The 17,660-nt window shown below is 38.0% G+C and overlaps 1 protein-coding gene across 1 annotated transcript in view; it reads left to right on the plus strand.

Moving 5' to 3' along the window:
* fam117bb (family with sequence similarity 117 member Bb) overlaps window positions 1-17,660 on the plus strand; it is an 84,535-nt gene that overhangs the window by 37,884 nt on the left and 28,991 nt on the right. Inside the window, exon 3 of the mRNA XM_034045368.3 lies at window positions 15,632-15,724. Within this exon, the coding sequence (XP_033901259.3) occupies window positions 15,632-15,724 (93 nt within the window). The remainder of the gene's footprint in view (window positions 1-15,631; window positions 15,725-17,660) is intronic.

Below are 17,660 nucleotides of genomic sequence, written 5' to 3' on the forward strand. Positions count from 1 at the left end.
ATATTCAACAGTTTTCATTATATATCTGAGCATCTTGTTGGCCTTTTTTATAGCTTCCCCACATTGTCTAGATGAAGACATTTCTGAGTCAACATAAACTCCTAGGTCTTTTTCATAGATTCCTTCTTCAATTTCAGTATCTCCCATATGATATTTATAATGCTCATTTTTATTGCCTGCGTGCAGTACCTTACACTTTTCTCTATTAAATGTCATTTGCCATGTGTCTGCCCAGTTCTGAATGCTGTCTAGATAATTTTTAATGACCTCCTCCTATTTTTGTGTCTGCAAATTTAACAAGTTTGCTTACTATACCAGAATCTAAGTCATTAATGTAGATTAGGAATAGCAGAGGACCTAATACTGATACCTGTGTTTTCTACATGTTAACCACTCCCTAATCCATATGCATGCATTTCCTTGACTCCCTACTGTGTTCAGTTTGAGAATTAATCTTTTATGCAGGACTTTGTCAAAAGCTTTCTGGAAATCTAAATAAATCATGTCATGTGCTTTGCAATTATCCATTGTCGATGTTGCATCCTCAAAAAAAAAATCAAGCAGGTTAGTTAGACACGATCTCCCTTTCTTAAAACCATGCTGACTGTCTCCCATGATACTGTTACCATATAGGTAATTTTCCAATTTTGGATCTTATAGTTTCTAATTGTTTACATATAATATAAGTCAGTTCAATATTGCATGGTACTGGAGGTTTTGCATTGGTAGCTCTTATTTTGCCCATATTAATACTTTTTCACTTGTTCTTGTATTCTTATTATAATAAGGTGGATATTAACATGCTCCTGACAACTGTGTTTTAATGAGTGAGCTCTGTAATGTATCTGGAGACCTGAAGTAACTTGATGAATTGTATTGTGCATTTGTTCATCAATCTCAAAGCCTCTTTACTTCATTAATTTCAAGATACAGCCACATTTAGATTTCTCTTGTAAGACTTGATTTGTAATATACATTTAGAATTAGAACACTTGATCAATGCATTTGTGTTTTTTCCCCCTTCTATTTTACCAACAATACATTTGTAATATGTAAAACAAGTTTCTATGACCCCTACTTGAGCTGTCCAGAGGTATGTGGTTGAGCTTATTAATGAGAGAAAAAGGGTAATATGCTGCAATTGATGGAGTGTAGTGAATTTATCACTGTTTCCACATAAAGGATGGCATAAGCGATGCAGGAGATGCCAGGGCATGTAACTGTGGATACAGTGCTAGAGAGAGAACAATGCCATGACACAGAGTGAGTGACAGCGTACCCAATCACTTTATTTGCTCTTCTGGAGCTAAGCAAGGAGAGCTTCAAGGCCAGGTTAAGGTCAATGTTATTGCAATGCAGAGAGTATTTGATTTGTAATTCAGAGAGCAGGATGAGACGGTTGCCATTTCCTGCTGTGATTTAAGAAAGCTGTTTCTCAATAACAGACAGGACCATCCTTATCATGGTGTTTTTAGGTCTATGCAAAATGGTGTACAGATGTATGCATAAGACTGTCTTATTACCCTTCCCTCCAAAATTCAGTTTATCAAAGTACATAAATCTTAAGAGGATTGGGATAAACAACGATAGCTGTTGAATCGGTAAAATTAATTAACACTTTTGAGTTGTTTATGCCTCATATTGTGGGAATGTTGTCATGAGTCTGAGTTTTAAATCCCACTTAGAGACAAAAAAATATATAAATGCAAAAAACAAAGGAACGTGAACCAGGAACGGAGAGTAAAGTTATTGATTGTTTTGCCGAACCTAAAACTGATGAAGACCTAAACATCATTGCCAGCAATCGGTTTTCGAGAAGTAAGGGCTGTAAGCTTGTTTGGACAACGGTTAAACTAAAATCGCAAGCCCTTTTCTAAGTGTTACGTTTTGAAATGTGTAATACTGTCTCAAATACTTTTTAGTTTGATTCATAGAATTAATGAATTAAAAGGTAATTAACTTGTACAGTACATTCCATTATTATTATTAATAATAGCATTCCCAACAGATCATACATCATATTGAAAATATTAACAGCACATTTTTATTTATTTATTCATTTATCATACTGGCTGCTTCCCACTAAGCACTAAATGCTGTACTGGGTGGCAGAGTGGAAAAGTCTTTGCCGAAATGTCCATATCTAATGGTTTGATTAGCACATTATGACTGCTGCAGTTAGTCTGCTCTTAGCTCTTGTTCGTTTTTGATTTTTAAATCACTTTTAATGCTTTACTGCATGAAGAAGACCTTCAGATTAAGAGTGTTTTACAGTAGATAGGCCAGGGTGATTGTCTGGTATCTGGCCTTATCTGACAAATAAGATCTCTTGCAGTGATCGAATGATTACAGTGATTTTCTTTTTGTTTGCTGAGATTGAATGAAGGTTCACTAATTGATTTCAGAGAAACCTTAAATCCAAAGCACTGAAATGCTAGCAATTCCTTGTTTGCCAAAGCCTTTTCAGAGGATAATTAGGAGCTGACATTTGCAGGAATCTGAAGGAGAAATGGGCAGTACTGCAGCTACAGTGGTGTACAGTACATCTGATAAGAGCAGAGCAGAGCAGAGGCAGCATTCCAAGAAGGGATTGTCAATTTCTTTAAAGTAATTGCCTAACCTCTCCGGTTTCCTTCAGAACACCTTGAAATAATGTAACCTTTATCGAAAGTATAATCTGGCATTCTGGAACTGGAGCCTCTGTGCATCGCTTGCAGATTATTTCAGGCATGTGATTTTTGAAATACCTAACTTTTTGTTTTTATTATTTTAACTGCAGAAATACATGTTAAGCAGCAATTCTACAAGATGTTCCTCAGCTACAGCATTTCAATGCTTTAACATAGCTTCAATTATTAATTTAGCAACTTAATGGAATATGAAAATCTCTGTCCATCCTTATGTCTGATTTTATATGTACGCACAGCAGGTGTGGTGTTTGTGATTAAATGGTGATCTACTATTACTGATGGCTCAAATGTTGTATTTTTTGCTTCTTGCAATTTGCTGGAGTAGTTCAGCAGTTTGGAGTAGTTCAGCAGTTTGGAGTAGTTCAGCAGTTTGTTGAAATAGTCCTTAAAGTATTTTTGGTTTTTATCTTTAATCTGCTCACAGCAGTTCTTCTGTAAATGTAGCCGCTAGTGTGGTCTGTGCCTATTAGGGGCCCATTTCAGATCTGTCTAATTATCTAAATGTATCTGTTGTTCTTTTTAGTTTTCCTCACCATTACCATGTGACAGGGCCATTTTTAATTTGACCCACAAAATGGGTGTTTGTATTGTCTAAATAATCAAGTAGGTTCTAATGAAATTAGTTCAACAACCTCAAAATATGTTTTGTCCATGGGCAAGAATGGATCATTAGTCTTAGTGACATAGTGTTTAGAAGAACACAAAGAGTGACACTGAACATTAGTCAAGTGTTGACTTCCTAAATTAATTTACAAGCTCTCGCTGAATCTTTATTTTCATGCTTGAAAGGGCCATCATATTGACTTACTGGGACCATGCTTAACTCCAGTCTTTTAAACCTTATAGAAACAATATGTTTGAAGCTTGTGCACCCCTAGTACTTTTGATGATGCATCTTTTATCAGTATTCCAAGTATATACTGAATCTGCCAACGAGAATCTTGTGTTGGAACTAAGACTGCCATTGTACAGCAGTGCAAGCCATTACAGGCTTTACTGTGGGTTTACTTAGTCACACCAAAGCCTGTGTGACAAATTAGGATCCTAGTAAAGCCTGGAATGGCTTAAACTGCTATGCAGTGGGTGTGAATGTTTTATGTGGAGCCCCATTTGTTTAATTCACAAGCTCCAGCAGCCTCTGTAACTAAAAAAAATAAAACCAGCATGTAGTTTTTTTTTAATCTTTCTATATATTATGTAAAGTAGGCAGCTAAAAGGGAAATGTAGACCTAGTTGTAACTTTGTCTTCCAAAAACCTTTTTCCCTAGAAAAAAATAAATGTGGTGGCTTCATTGTGTATGCTACTTGCTATACAGACTTGCAAGACGCGTTTTTGTGTGTGTCCTTCAAACCAGCTTTCAAAACAAGTCCGACAGGTTAAATCTGGGGAGGGAAGAAAAGTGGCTTGTATGCAAGGGATACATTTTAATAATCCACTGTTTTAAATTACATTAGGCACCCATTAAGTATGGTTGTTATCCCCTAAAATAAAGTAAAATTACTGTGTATGTTTGGAACTGACTGACTTTTTGGTTAGAAAAATAGCAATTAGATAGAGGTGGCTGCTGTGATTTTTTTTTTTTTGTTTAATGTAGTTTCTTAGTTGAAGACTTACATTTTTAGTAGACCTGCATTCAACTAGGAGATCAAAGTGCGGCGTCAACTAAGCTTTTTCCATTTATATGATCTCCTTGTCGGAAAATATTTCACTGCAGCTCTGACTGGTATGTGTTTGTACTTTATCTAGTAAACCATTGCTTTACCTCCCACATACACACTTAGGCAATGCTTTGATAAGGACTGGAGCACAAAACAGCTGCCCAGTTTGTGTGGTTGAGTTATTTTTTGTACAAGGGCTCAAGATCTACTGTACTGACTTTCTGCTGGGCCATTGTGATGAAGGGATGAAAATTGAAACTAGCGCTGCACTTTTAATAGTGAATGAATGATAAATAGTTTTACTGCGATATACCAGCAGCACTTGTTAATATACAGCAAATTGTGCAGCCTTGCAGTAGGAGGTGATTTGAAGTACTCAAATACTTTGAGTTCTGGAAATGGAATCATTCTTTAAGTACTTTTGATAAATATTTGTTGAGAGAGTTTCATGCTACTCTCACTCTAACCCTCTGCTTAGCACTCTCCAATGGCTACCGATCTCTGCTCGCATCCAATTTTAAGACCCTTGCTCTTGCCTATTGCTCTATTCATCATACTTCCTATCTCCAACCCCTTGTATCTCCTTATATTCCATCTTGCCCTCTGGCCGACTTGTTATGCCTTCTCTTCACGCTCCTTCCTCCCGTGCTCACTCCTTCTCTTCCCTTGTCCCCCTGTGTTGGAACCAGCTCCCAGTTCTCCTCAGGACTGTTCAATCTGTTACTGCTTTCCACAGTAGCCCACAAGTTTTCCTTTGGCTGTCCATGGACTAGCATTCAAGTACTTGAGTCCTCGAAATCCGTGGTACTCAAGTACAGTATTCTTTATGTATGTATGTATGTATGTATGTATTTATTTATTAATTTATTTTTTTAATTCCAATAGCTATGTTGCAGTGCTCTTAATTATCAATGCAAAATAAAAAAAAAGTTCCAGTAAATACTACAGAGCATCATGTTACCCCCAAACTGCACCATTTTATATGTGTTTGTTTTTTGCCAGACATGGTTACAGTAATTAAGATTTTTTTAATCTGTACTCTTGGATGAACAAGTGAAATGTGTTTTCAGGGTTGTTGCGCAAAAATTTGGCCCTAGCATCTTAAGATCAATCACTTTTTCGTAATGTTATTCCTCTTCCTTCGGCACAGCGAGACAAGTTGAAACCAATGATCCCTTAAATGGTGCAAAGGCACAGGAAGGACACATTTACTGCTGCTGTGTACCAGTGCAAGTGTTTTTTAACTAGTCTAATATAGTACCATCTTGTACCATTTGAAAGTACTACAGCTAACATTCAAACTCCAGTGAACTTGTGTAAATTCAAAAGGAGCCAATACCGGTATTTGCCAGGTGTAGGAACCCATTTATTGATTTGACTGCTCCTGAGTAAGATGCAGTAAATATGGCTTAATTAAAAAGCTTGGATGGAGTTTTGTGTACAGTATAGTAAACTGTTTAAGTTGATCTAGAATTTAAATTTGTCATTCTGTCTAAAAAGGCTTCCTAACTGTAGTCATCAGAGAAATGGTTCAGGTATTTGATGGTGGAGGAGTGTAATATGTTCTATTTACTGCAACATCTGAAGTCCAAGGTTTGTGTTGCATACCACAATATACAGTGGCGTTCGTATACAAAAACTTCTTCACACAGGATGTCATAACAGGAAGCCATTGCTTTACCACTGAAGGGCGGCTTAGCCTACCTTTTAAAGATGCTGGCCTGTCTTCCTTCTGCTAGATTAGATTAACCTTTTATTGTGCAACCACCTGCATGTACCAGTGTATGCTTTGCTTGAGGTTGTTTTAATAGTTGACAATGTTTTTTGTACAACTCAACAAAGAGGTGTCCAAACAGGAGAACATTCCTGTCCATTGATGTGTTAAAATTCACTTAAATACTTTTGAACATGCCTTTCCCTTACATTTACACACGCTTCATTAGTTAATGTGGGAATTTACCCCTGTACAGAAAGTCATATTTTGGGTTAGCCTTTTACACATAGATTTGATAAATTTGCCAAAAGCAAGTTTTCTTTGTACCCTAAATCAGAAAAATTAAGTGTGTGGCATCAAAAGGGAGAAATGTGAATTCTAAAAGGACCACTGTAATGCTTGCAATTGCCAGTGGTGTCTAATGTTTTTTATTGTCCAGTGGCTTCAACAGGATTGTGTTCATTTTCCATTATCTTGGTCTCCGAGCTTCTGGTGTATTATAAACCTCAATGATCCCTTCAGCAAACCAGGTTCCCCAGTAAAGCAGTCCTTATCCTACGGTAGACACCCTCTAAAATTTGTCAGGACTTTAGAATCTTGAAACTTGCTTTAAACTGCAATATGAATTTCAAGCAGCCTAAGTGATCAGTCATAATCTAACCTAAAGCAGTTTTACCCTAAAGACATGTACGCTTAAAGAGTAAGTAGCGGAGTTCTGAAAAATATACCGTTATACGTCCCCACGTGTTGCTACTACTGTTTAAATAATGTACCTGTAATTTTCTCTTTTCATTAGCATCCTGACTTTTTACACTTATAACTTTAAAGTCTGTTTCAAAGCTATTTTCAAAATGGCTGCTTTAGTGCACTGGGGTTTGAGAGCTGTCCTCCTAAATCACTGCAGGAAGAGCGAATTAAAAAAAAAAAAAAAAAGAACATCATAACAAGTGGAAAACTGTTCCATACCACATTATAGATCGTTATTGCTGTGTTACCTGTTTGACAATGTGGGCAATAATCCTTACACTATCAGTGCACTAGAGCGGCCATTTTGAAAAGAGCTTTGAAACAGAAGTTATAAGTATAAAAAGTTGTCGGGATGTTAACAATAAAAAGAATAAATACAGACATGTTTTATTTAAACGGTTGTAGCAACACCTGGGGACGTGTAACACTATTTTTCAGAACCCTGCTACTTGCTCTTTAAGAGGTACCATTCTACAAATTGATGAATTCTAGATCCCCCTTGTAGTCACGCTGCATGCTAAAGATAATTTGTTAAGGGTAATTACCAAAATTATTTAATAGATTTTTTTTTTTTTCTCTGGGGAAGTGTAGTACATCTGCAGCCTTAACTGCTATTACACAACAGCTCAATCTAGAAAACAGAGTGACATATTTGAGTCAAATGTATTCAGATAATCATAATGGGAAACTCAGGCACTCAGACTACACAGAATAACAGTTTTGTCAAGATTTCGTAAAGGGTTTTAATTAAAAAAAGTAATCTTTAAAAACTCCCTGCTTTTTATATGAACTTGTTTTTCAGCTTTGTTAGCACATGAAAAGAAAGGGTGACTTCTTCCGCCAGATGTGGCTTTACTTGAACCTAATGCTTCGTATAGCAGAGGCCATTGTTAGGGAGACGGATGGTGGAAAATCTCCCAAGAAATCATAGGACTTTGTTTCCAGGAATTTTCCAAATGATGTGACAAATTCTGTAGAAGCGCACTCTCATGCTGTAATTGCAGTTTTATGAAAACAGTCAGGGAGGCGAAGTTTGTACTGAATGATGCACTACATCATACAGCACTGCAGATTTTAGCTTGGTGTGGCAAAGCTAAATATTTCTTTTTTTTGTTTGTGCACACATTATTTGAAGTTATTAAATGTTGTGGTTCTTTCTTTCTTTCTTTCTTTCTTTCTTTCTTTCTTTCTTAGTTTGAAAACCAGTTAGAATCTGTATCAAAAGCATAATAATACTTTGCCAAGGCCAGGCAGTGAGTTGAGGTACCTGTAACTGTACTTATACTTTACAGGTGCTTGAAGCCCTAACTGAGTTCACTGGGGCTACCAAGGTAACCCTGGTAGAAAGTCAACCTCACATTCTTATTTGTTGATTTAAGGTGTGTCAGATAATGTACACTGAAATTATTGATGTGGTTTGAAATTGAAGTATTTGTACCAACTGATATGACTAACTATCACTTTCATTTTTGCAAAACCAATTGTGAGATTAATGTCTCGTGTCTGCTAAAGAAATGTATTTTGTAGACTTTTTTCCAACTGAACCATATCATTTCACAAACCTGGTAAATATGTATGGGGTGTGTACTTATACACAGAAAGAAAAGAGATGAAGAGAAAGCAAAAAGTGATGAAAATCGATTAGAAATCCAATGTTACATTTGCAAGCACAACATGCTGACACAGTGTATAGTAATATACATTTATGAACATCTTAACCCCTGTCTCTTACTCGGAGACAGGCTCACAGGCTTATGAAACCAAAGGAGAGTAACCGCCTTTTCACAAAAAACAGCATATTACCAGTAATAAACTTGTACGCTTATTTGTGCAATTATAAGGTAAGGCCCTTGCTCTCGCTTCTAAAGTGTGGTAAGTACAGTAGGTTTCTTTTCCCCTCTGCTAAACAAAGTTCAAGTTTACCTTCATACCGGCACACTTTTGTTCGAGGTTTATGAGAGACTGTACACATCACTTTTGTTGTAATACAGCAGAGTGCATTAAAATATCCATTAGGATTTTAAATGATGGGTAGGGCAGGTTCCATTAAACTAATAAAACCTTGATTTATCATCCATATAATGCTGGAGTAGAGGTACCGGATTATTCCCTGAATAAGACCAAACATATTCAAGACAAGAATCGCTGCTCCTGAGGGTGTAATTTATGATGTTCTCATGAGATTTATAAAGTATGTGCAGAGATCAAAGCAAGCATTCCAGTTTGGCATGAAGCGGCTGGTTGGTGAAAGAAATCTTATAATCCTATCTGGATATCAATTAAATTGAACTTGTCAGGTACTCAAACTACTCAGACCTCTCATCTTTGGACCAGATATTATGCATAAAATGGATATTGCCCATTAAGAAATGTTTAAAGGAATTGTACACACTAGGAACCTGTTTGCAACTCCTATTGATAGAGACCTCTTACATTTAAGAATTATTCAGAATGCTTTTAATGAGGATCATATTTAAATCTTGTTTACTGTGCAAGGACATGTTGCCTAATTTTAATTTACAATTGAAGCCCATACTGTATGGGGGCAGCAGCACTATCAATAATTCAGTAGGATATTGTGGTCTGTGCACTGGCATTTAGTAACCCTGGTTACCACAGTTTGAGAACACACCACTATAAAAAGCTCTGTTGTGTGATTATTACATTTGCCTAGTTCCCAATAAACTGTCAACCTAGGAGATACTGTACTAATGAGTAAATCACTTTCTCAATATGATTGTGACGTATTTGGCTTCTGCAAACTTGTTAATTGGGTAGGTTTCTTTTTTCGTCAAAATGTAAAAACTAATGTTGAATAGACTGCACTACCCCTGTGTCCCGATTTATTTATTGCAGGCTAGTGTGTGTTTTCTTGAAGAACATCAACTGGGACATGATTGTGAACCTGCACATAATCGATATTCATCATTTAGCACATGGACCTACCTGCTGTAGGTGTTTTAGTGATGATTTGCAATTGAACACACACTAAGGTAAAGATTAGTAATATGTGTTATATATGTTTATCCTGGATACAGCAAACTTTATCTGCTTTTGTACATAATACAGATTTCTAGTCAGAAACAAATAGATTTGGGCCAGTGTTGGTGCATTGAAGATGAGGGGGACTCCTTGGTTCCTCAGAGCAGCATCATGAATCCCTGTAACTTTTTACAAAACCGAAACAGAGAGAATGCAGACAGTGAAATGAATCCCACACACTGGCACTGCTGAGTGCAGACCGTTTTGTGTTTACCCTTTGGATATAAAACACCTGTAGGATTTTCTTACAGCAGTGCCTGCTGCCACCCCCTCAGTTTTGCCCAGTAGTTCATGCCCTGAATGTTGTTGCCATTGGCTAACCATTATCATACCCACCTACGCCAGCCTTGGGAAGAGAGAGTATACCAAGGGAACGTGTGCTGACAGAATATATAGCTCTGTTCATCTTTGTGATTCATATCTGTGGAATGTGTGAGTTAGGTGCTACAGTAAAGCACTGTGAAATTCATACACTAACCCAGCTGCTTTAAAAAAAAAAGAGAATGTGCCCAAGTCTTGTCACTAACAAGTCTTAACTCAAGGCTATGCATTCTTTTCTAACATAGGTATTTCTACATAATGATTTATATATTAAATCATATATTAAGGCAGCAGTGTGGAGTAGTGGTTAGGGCTCTGGACTCTTGACCGGAGGGTTGTGGGTTCAATCCCCAGTGGGGGACACTGCTGTTGTACCCTTGAGCAAGGTACTTTACCTAGATTGCTCCAGTAAAAAACCAACTGTATAAATGGGTAATTGTATGTAAAATAATGTGATATCTGTATAATGTGAAATAATGTATAATGTGATATCTTGTAACAATTGTAAGTCGCCCTGGATAAGGGCGTCTGCTAAGAAATAAATAATAATAATAATAATAATAATATATATATAAAAAAAAAAGAAAAACGTGATAGTTTTGAGTAAAACAGGGTGTGGTCTCACCTGCTACTGCATGGTTAAAACCCATCTGTCTAACTACATGTGGTCCATGCAGCGTTTTCACAACCTGTGTTCAGTGTTTGGATTATTTTGGGTATTGCCTATCAGAGTTTAGCAGATTGATAAGCATTGGTAGTTGTCGTCTGGGAGGTTTGCCATTCCTTAAACACATGGCACAGTGCTGCTTGTTTTCTACAGCCAGGCATTAGCTCTGCTTTTATAAATTTTACAGCCAATTAAATAACCAGTACTGTAAATGAGCTAGGCCTGCATGCTACACTGTGGATGGAATAACATTACCTTGTAAAGGGGTATACCTAATAAAGTGTCTGCATCCTTTTACATTTTTTTTTTTTTTTTTATATTGCATTTTTATATTTTAAATAATTGCACCCACCAGGGAAGCATCGTTATGTTGGCACAGCTTAACTGATCATGTCGAGTTTCCATCTCCCAGCACAAGACATTCCTGCTTTGAAATATAAATAGTTTTCCAGGAAAGAATTTTACAATGTTAGAAAATGATTTAAAGAATGAGATGACAGAGAATAGTTATAATAGAAAATGCCATTTTATTGTGTTCTGAGTGAAGAAGCCTGGTGGTTAGAACTGAGGACTCCCACCCAGCAGTAAAAAAGAGCAAGATTTGCATGGGCAGAACTGAGCTGCGCCTTCAGCCCCTAGAAAGGCAGTCCTGCAGACTTGTGGAGCAATGGCAGATTGCTGCTGCTTGCCCTACCCTTTCTCTGTTGATAAATAGAGAAGTTTCCAAAAAGACCTCCAGTGCTGCAAATCAAACACCCTTTTATAAACAAAAGTAGAACTAATTCATTTTTTATTCTTTTTCTTCCAACTCATTAGCACAAGCAATATTATCACTGGTCCTTCTGTTGAAGGTATTTTCAGTGTTTAACGCTATAGATGAAAAGTTTCTCCTGCTTCTTGGCATTGTACCTGATAACTTTACCACTTGCTAATGATCTACTGTAGCTGCAATCAGAACATATGACCTACGGCAAACGTATCAGTAAAAAAAAAATGCGAATTTGGGTCTGTGTTCATGAAACACTGGCTTTCTGATTAAAGCCCTAACTGCACACTAATGCTAATATGATATTCAATAGATGACCGTCTTTAAGTTCAGCTGGTGAATGTGTGTCAAATTCGGGGAAGCCATCAAGCAGTCCTAGTTATATTTTGTAATGTTTTTGAATATTTTCATTTGTATCTTTTGTTTCAGATCATATCTGTTTAATTACTGTATTTATCTTTTGGTTCTATCTGTATAGAATTGGTAGGCTGTGTCTTTTGTTACGGTTACCTGTCTAGGGCTTCCTCATTGGCAGTAGCTCAATTCTCAAGCTGATTTACGGCTGTATGTCCGGGTATAAAACTGGGACTTGTGAATTGTTCAAATTCCTTCACAACAATTCCTACTGTCCTGTGTAATCCTGCATCTAGAAAAGACACTTTGATTTGATGGTGCTGAATAAGTTCAGCTCTTTCAATTCCAGTGTCTGCTTTTACTGAACAAGTAGAAAAAGTACCTCCTACGCAGAGGCACCATGTAGGCAATGAAGCCTTTTATTATTACTTATGTTCCATCACTCTCTGCAGGCAACGATGAGGCGATTGTGTTCCCAGCGAAGCAGGCACTGTCTCCCACAGCAGAGTCTCCAGACGGAGGCTAGGCAGTGCACTAGGTTTACGATAGCTACCATAATCTATGCTTGCAAGCTTGCTCAGACTTCTTGGTTAAGTGCTGTGAATTTGGCTCAGCAGTTGTTAGCATTCTGGCTGGCAGTGGGAGTGGGCATATCTATTCCTTATAGAGTTCTGTAGCAGCCACTGTGGCCATTAAGCCCATGAAGAGGTACAGTTCCTATGACAATACATGTACAAGCAGAAATGCTGTAAAACACTTGCAATAAGCTGGTCTAGCATAAAACATAGGGGAGGAACCACTTACAGTTGGCAACATCATTTTCAATGCATAACATCAACATGAAGAATATTACCTTCCTTCCACCGGCTTATGGTTTGCCGTCCCTGTTTTCCTGCATTCTAAGCTGTTTTATTAAAAGGGACTATGCAATCCAAGGGCAGTTGAAAGTGCAGCTTAAAAGCAACCTTAGTGAACTCGCTGCACTATCGCAGCAAAACAAGCATCCCCAATAAGTGAGTTCCGTTTTTAGGATTCAGTCTTGTGACTCTTGATCACAGTGATCAAAAGTGCTTGTTCGCTGTAGCCCAAGTATTTCAAAAAATGTTCGTAGTTACTGTGCTTCCCTCCAATGTGGGATTTTTTTTTTATATATATATAAATTTAGTCATTGCCAATTATTTTTATTATTTTCTCCCAATTTAGAATGGCCAATTATTATTTTATAAGCTCAGCTCACCACTACCACCCCTGCGCTGACTTGGGAGGGCGAAGATGAACACACACTGTCCTCAGAAGCGTGTGCCGTCAGCCAACCGCTTTTTTTCACACTGCGGACTCACCATGCAGCCACCCAAGAGCTACAGTGTCGGAGGGCAACGCAGCTCTCCCACAGGCGCCCGGCTTGACTACAGGGGTCGCTGGTGCGCGATGAGCCGCGGACACCCTGGCCGACCTAACCCTCCCTCCCCCCGGGCGACGCTCAGCCAATTGTGCGCCGCCCTCTGGGAGCTCCCATCCACGGTCGGCTGTGGAATAGCTTGGACTCGAACATGCAACGTCCAGACTATAGAGCACTTTCTGCACTCCACGTGGAGCGCCTTTACCGGATGCGCCACTTGGGAGCCTGTGGGATTTTTTTCTTTCTTTTTTATAGACATTAGAGTATGGGCTCTTCATGGAGTCTGTTTTTGATACAGTGACTGATCTCTTGTTGCTTTACATGCTTTTAAAGTCCAAAATACACTAAAGAGACTTTCATGCACTGTAAGAGACTGACTTTCATAGCTTATGGAAAACAAAAGGGACTATTTTAATGACCTCTTGGGTGGCAATATTTTTAGATCCTCCATTGTTTAAACTCAGCTGAACAGACTGATTTCCAGCACCAGGGTCATTTGGCAACAACTGTGTTCTTGTTTATCCTGCTTTCTTTGAATAAGGAATACCAATTAACGGAGGGCCCCAATGCAGCCGACAGTAGCGACATTTATACTACGATGACGTTTTGGTCTCCCCCTTCTTGTCATTTTGATGCTGCCTCAGCGGGTACTAATGTTGAAACATCTGACGTAGTAATGACTTGTGATGGCTCTACAAAGTGGTTGACTGCGATCCCATCTGACAGCTCTGTGCTGTTGTGCGCTGTAAATAGACGCTGTTTCTAAGGGTGAGCCTAATTTTTGCTGCAACGCTGTCTACGGAGCAACACACAAAGGTTGCTTCGTATTGCATCATGCTTATCCAGATTGACTAGGGATTTTCAACATTGATCCATTGTTTTGGTATTTTTTCTTTTCTCCCTGGGGTATGCTGATTTATATTCTTTTCTCTACACAATGATGATTAGTTTGCCCAAAATACAGATCTTTTGATTTAAAAAAAAAAAGAAAATACATTATATACATTAAAAATATTAATATTGCTAAGACCTTTGCCCAAACCTGGGTTGGGAATAAAACAATCTGAGTTGCATTTTACTCTGATAGGTTATGCTATGTTGTATTTTTATGATATGCATTATAAAACTGAGATGCATTATAAAACAGGGGCATTGCGCACAAACTTTTCACCATCCTTACTTGTTGCGGAGTACATAGCAGATTCACAGCTTATTGCAAAACAATATGCCGCAAGATACTGGATTGGTAAAAATGAAAGCAAAAGCTACAGTGTGGAGTAGTGGTTAGGGCTCTGGACTCTTGACTGGGGGGTTGTGGGTTCAATCCCTGGTGGGTGACACTGCTGCTGTACCCTTGAGCAAGGTACTTTACCTAGATTGCTCCAGTAAAAACCCAACTGTATAAATGGGTAATTGTATGTAAAAAATAATGTGTAAAAAAGAATGTAATTGTATGTAAAAATAATGTGATATCTTGTAACAATTGTAAGTCGCCCTGGATAAGGGCGTCTGCTAAGAAATAAATAATAATAATAATAATAAAAAGCCTATTCGGGTAAGCGTAATGAGTTCCAATATAGCTTTTAGCTTTCACTTAGTCAACCCAGGACATCCACATTTATGCATATTTGTGCTACATGCATGTAAACAGTTTTCTCTCTTGGAAGGCCTAAATGAAATCAGAAAGCTGCCAAAAGGGGGCTGATTTGAAGTGGTTGCAGGTTGGTTTTATAGGTTGACAGTCATCCCACTTATAGGGTCATGGTCACTATTTTTAGAGAGAACTGTTTTTAACAAGTTCCTACTAGATTAAATAAAAGTTGTGATGGAATAATTGATTGTGTCGAATCAAGCTTGATTCCTGACTTCTGACTGTCAGAAGTCATCTGGAAAGGTTAAGGGGTTAAAACGAAACTGAAGACAACAAGACGAAGAGCTACAAATAGGGTCTGAAGGGGCAGCACTTTAAGCGCTCTGTGTGTGTGTGTGTGTGTGTGTGTGTGGGGGGATTCCCTTGCGCGCACACTCACACTCACACACACACACACACACACACATACACACACACTCACACACTCACACACTCACACACACACACACACACTCACACACTCACACACACACACACTCACACACTCACACACTCACACACTCACACACACACACTCACACACTCACACACTCACACACACTGGCATGCTGAAATAAAGCGAGAATAATGAAGTGTCAGTTGAAATTGTTAAAGCTCATTCTGTGCCTCTCTTCCCTGCAGACTCCCAGCGCCTGGGCAGAAGAATGTTCCGAAAAGAAGAAAGGCTCTCACAAGCGCTCGGCATCCTGGGGAAGCACCGACCAGCTTAAAGAGGTCAGGAACGGTTTTCTTCCCTAGTGCTTTGTTCCATTCAAATGGGGGTCAGGGCAGTTCCTAGCGCTGCTTCTATACATTTCAGCATGCCCATGCTTTTACAGATTTGGAATCATTATCATATGATTCTCGTTGTGCAGTGAACCACAATGGTACTGGTGTCTTGTCAAATTCAGACCCCTGTTCAAACTGAGGTTTTTATATTGCACTTGCTAATGGCTTACCCCAGATGAGAATGTGGTGGTGGTGTTTTTTTTGTTTTTTTGGGCGGGGGGGGTTGCTCCATTTTTACATGCAATTGCTGAAGACCCAAAACACCCCCACCACCATAACTACCCCTAGCATATGGGCTGCTTTTCATAGCGAAACCACTTGATGAATTCAATTTTCTACTTAAATGCTGATTTTGTAAATTGAAAAGGGGTTCACTCCATAAACAAACATCAAACGCTTTACAAGTGAATACACTATGATTGAACGAAGCACATTGCCCACAATGGCTGTGCTATGCGTCTTTGAGAGGGTTTTTTTCTTTACTTTTTTGCAATGCGCTCCTGCTCATACCCTTCATATTGCGATTGTGGTATTCTGTATCCAAACCACTGTACTGCTCTCTCTCCAACCTTATACGATCTGCAGCTACAGCTGTTTTTATTCCTCCATTTTGATTCCCTCTTTTTCAGACATTTTAATTAGGGGTTTTAATCGATTTTAAAGATTAATCATACCTGTGGGTGTTGATCGATTAAAAAAAAATCATTGATTGATTTAACCTAGTCTACCCATGTGCTGTAGCAAAAAGCAAATCTAGAAAGATAGCGGAGAGTATCAACATTTTGCCATAGCTCAGAACAGTGTTTTTCAGATGTTATTAGTGGGGCGCCAAGACCTGACTGGAAAATTTACATTTTTCTGACTTCATGGCGACTGTAAAAGCTCCACGGTAAATGGCAGACTCAGTAGGTCTCCAGGATGATTGAATCAATCAACTATCCAGGTAGGGATCATGTTTAATCTGACCACAGAGCTTGTGTCATTTCAGACCTGTTGTAGCTCAGCGCCTCTGTCGCCCAGCCCTCCTTCATTTGAAAGTGTAGCAGCGGAGGGTTTTAATATCAGATACATTTTGTTCACAAATAAAATAAAATAAAAATAAAAACCAAGTGTTACTTTTAGTTGTATTTCATTACAATTGCATATTATAGCAAATGGATGTGATTTAATCGATTTAATTAATCTTCCAGATGGGGTGATTAATCGATTAAAAGAAAATGCCAAGATTATAACCCCTAATTTTAATAAATATTATAAAATACAGTTGCTCCAAATGTTTTCCATTTAAAAAAAAAAAAAAACCCTTTCAGCCAGAGTCCAATCCTACTTTACACAGTGCTTGTAATGACACTATATTCTCAAACCTATTTACTCAAAAACAAAAAACATCATTAGCACAATTTTCAGAGAGTAAAAAAAATATTATTTTATTTTTTATTTTTTTTTCTCAGACAAACTAATAACACCAATAACAATTTGGAGTAATTAGCTTTGGAATTGTAGCCATGTATAAACTGATAAAACTACAGCAACTGAAAGTGGCTACAGTGTTTTTTTTGTTTTTTTAGCTTTGGGTTTTCCATTATACAGTCAGAAATTATAGAATTCATGAGGAGACAGAACTAATAAACGTAAGTTAAAAAAAGGTTTGGAACCTATATTCTGGTACAAATTATATCTGTTACTCCTACACAAAAATAAATCATTCCTTTCCCTGCTGCTGACAGCCCACCTCTGTCTTGGAACCCTGTGACCAATGCAATCTGTCTCTGTGCTACAGGTTAGAAAACAGGGGGCATGTGAAACAAAGATATTTCTTCATTCTGGTTTCTTGACTGCAAAGTGAAGTTGGCTTTTATTTAGCTTATTTTTCTATTGAATC

This window comes from Acipenser ruthenus, chromosome 11, assembly GCF_902713425.1.
Source record: "Acipenser ruthenus chromosome 11, fAciRut3.2 maternal haplotype, whole genome shotgun sequence".
NCBI classification, from domain to species: domain Eukaryota; kingdom Metazoa; phylum Chordata; class Actinopteri; order Acipenseriformes; family Acipenseridae; genus Acipenser; species Acipenser ruthenus.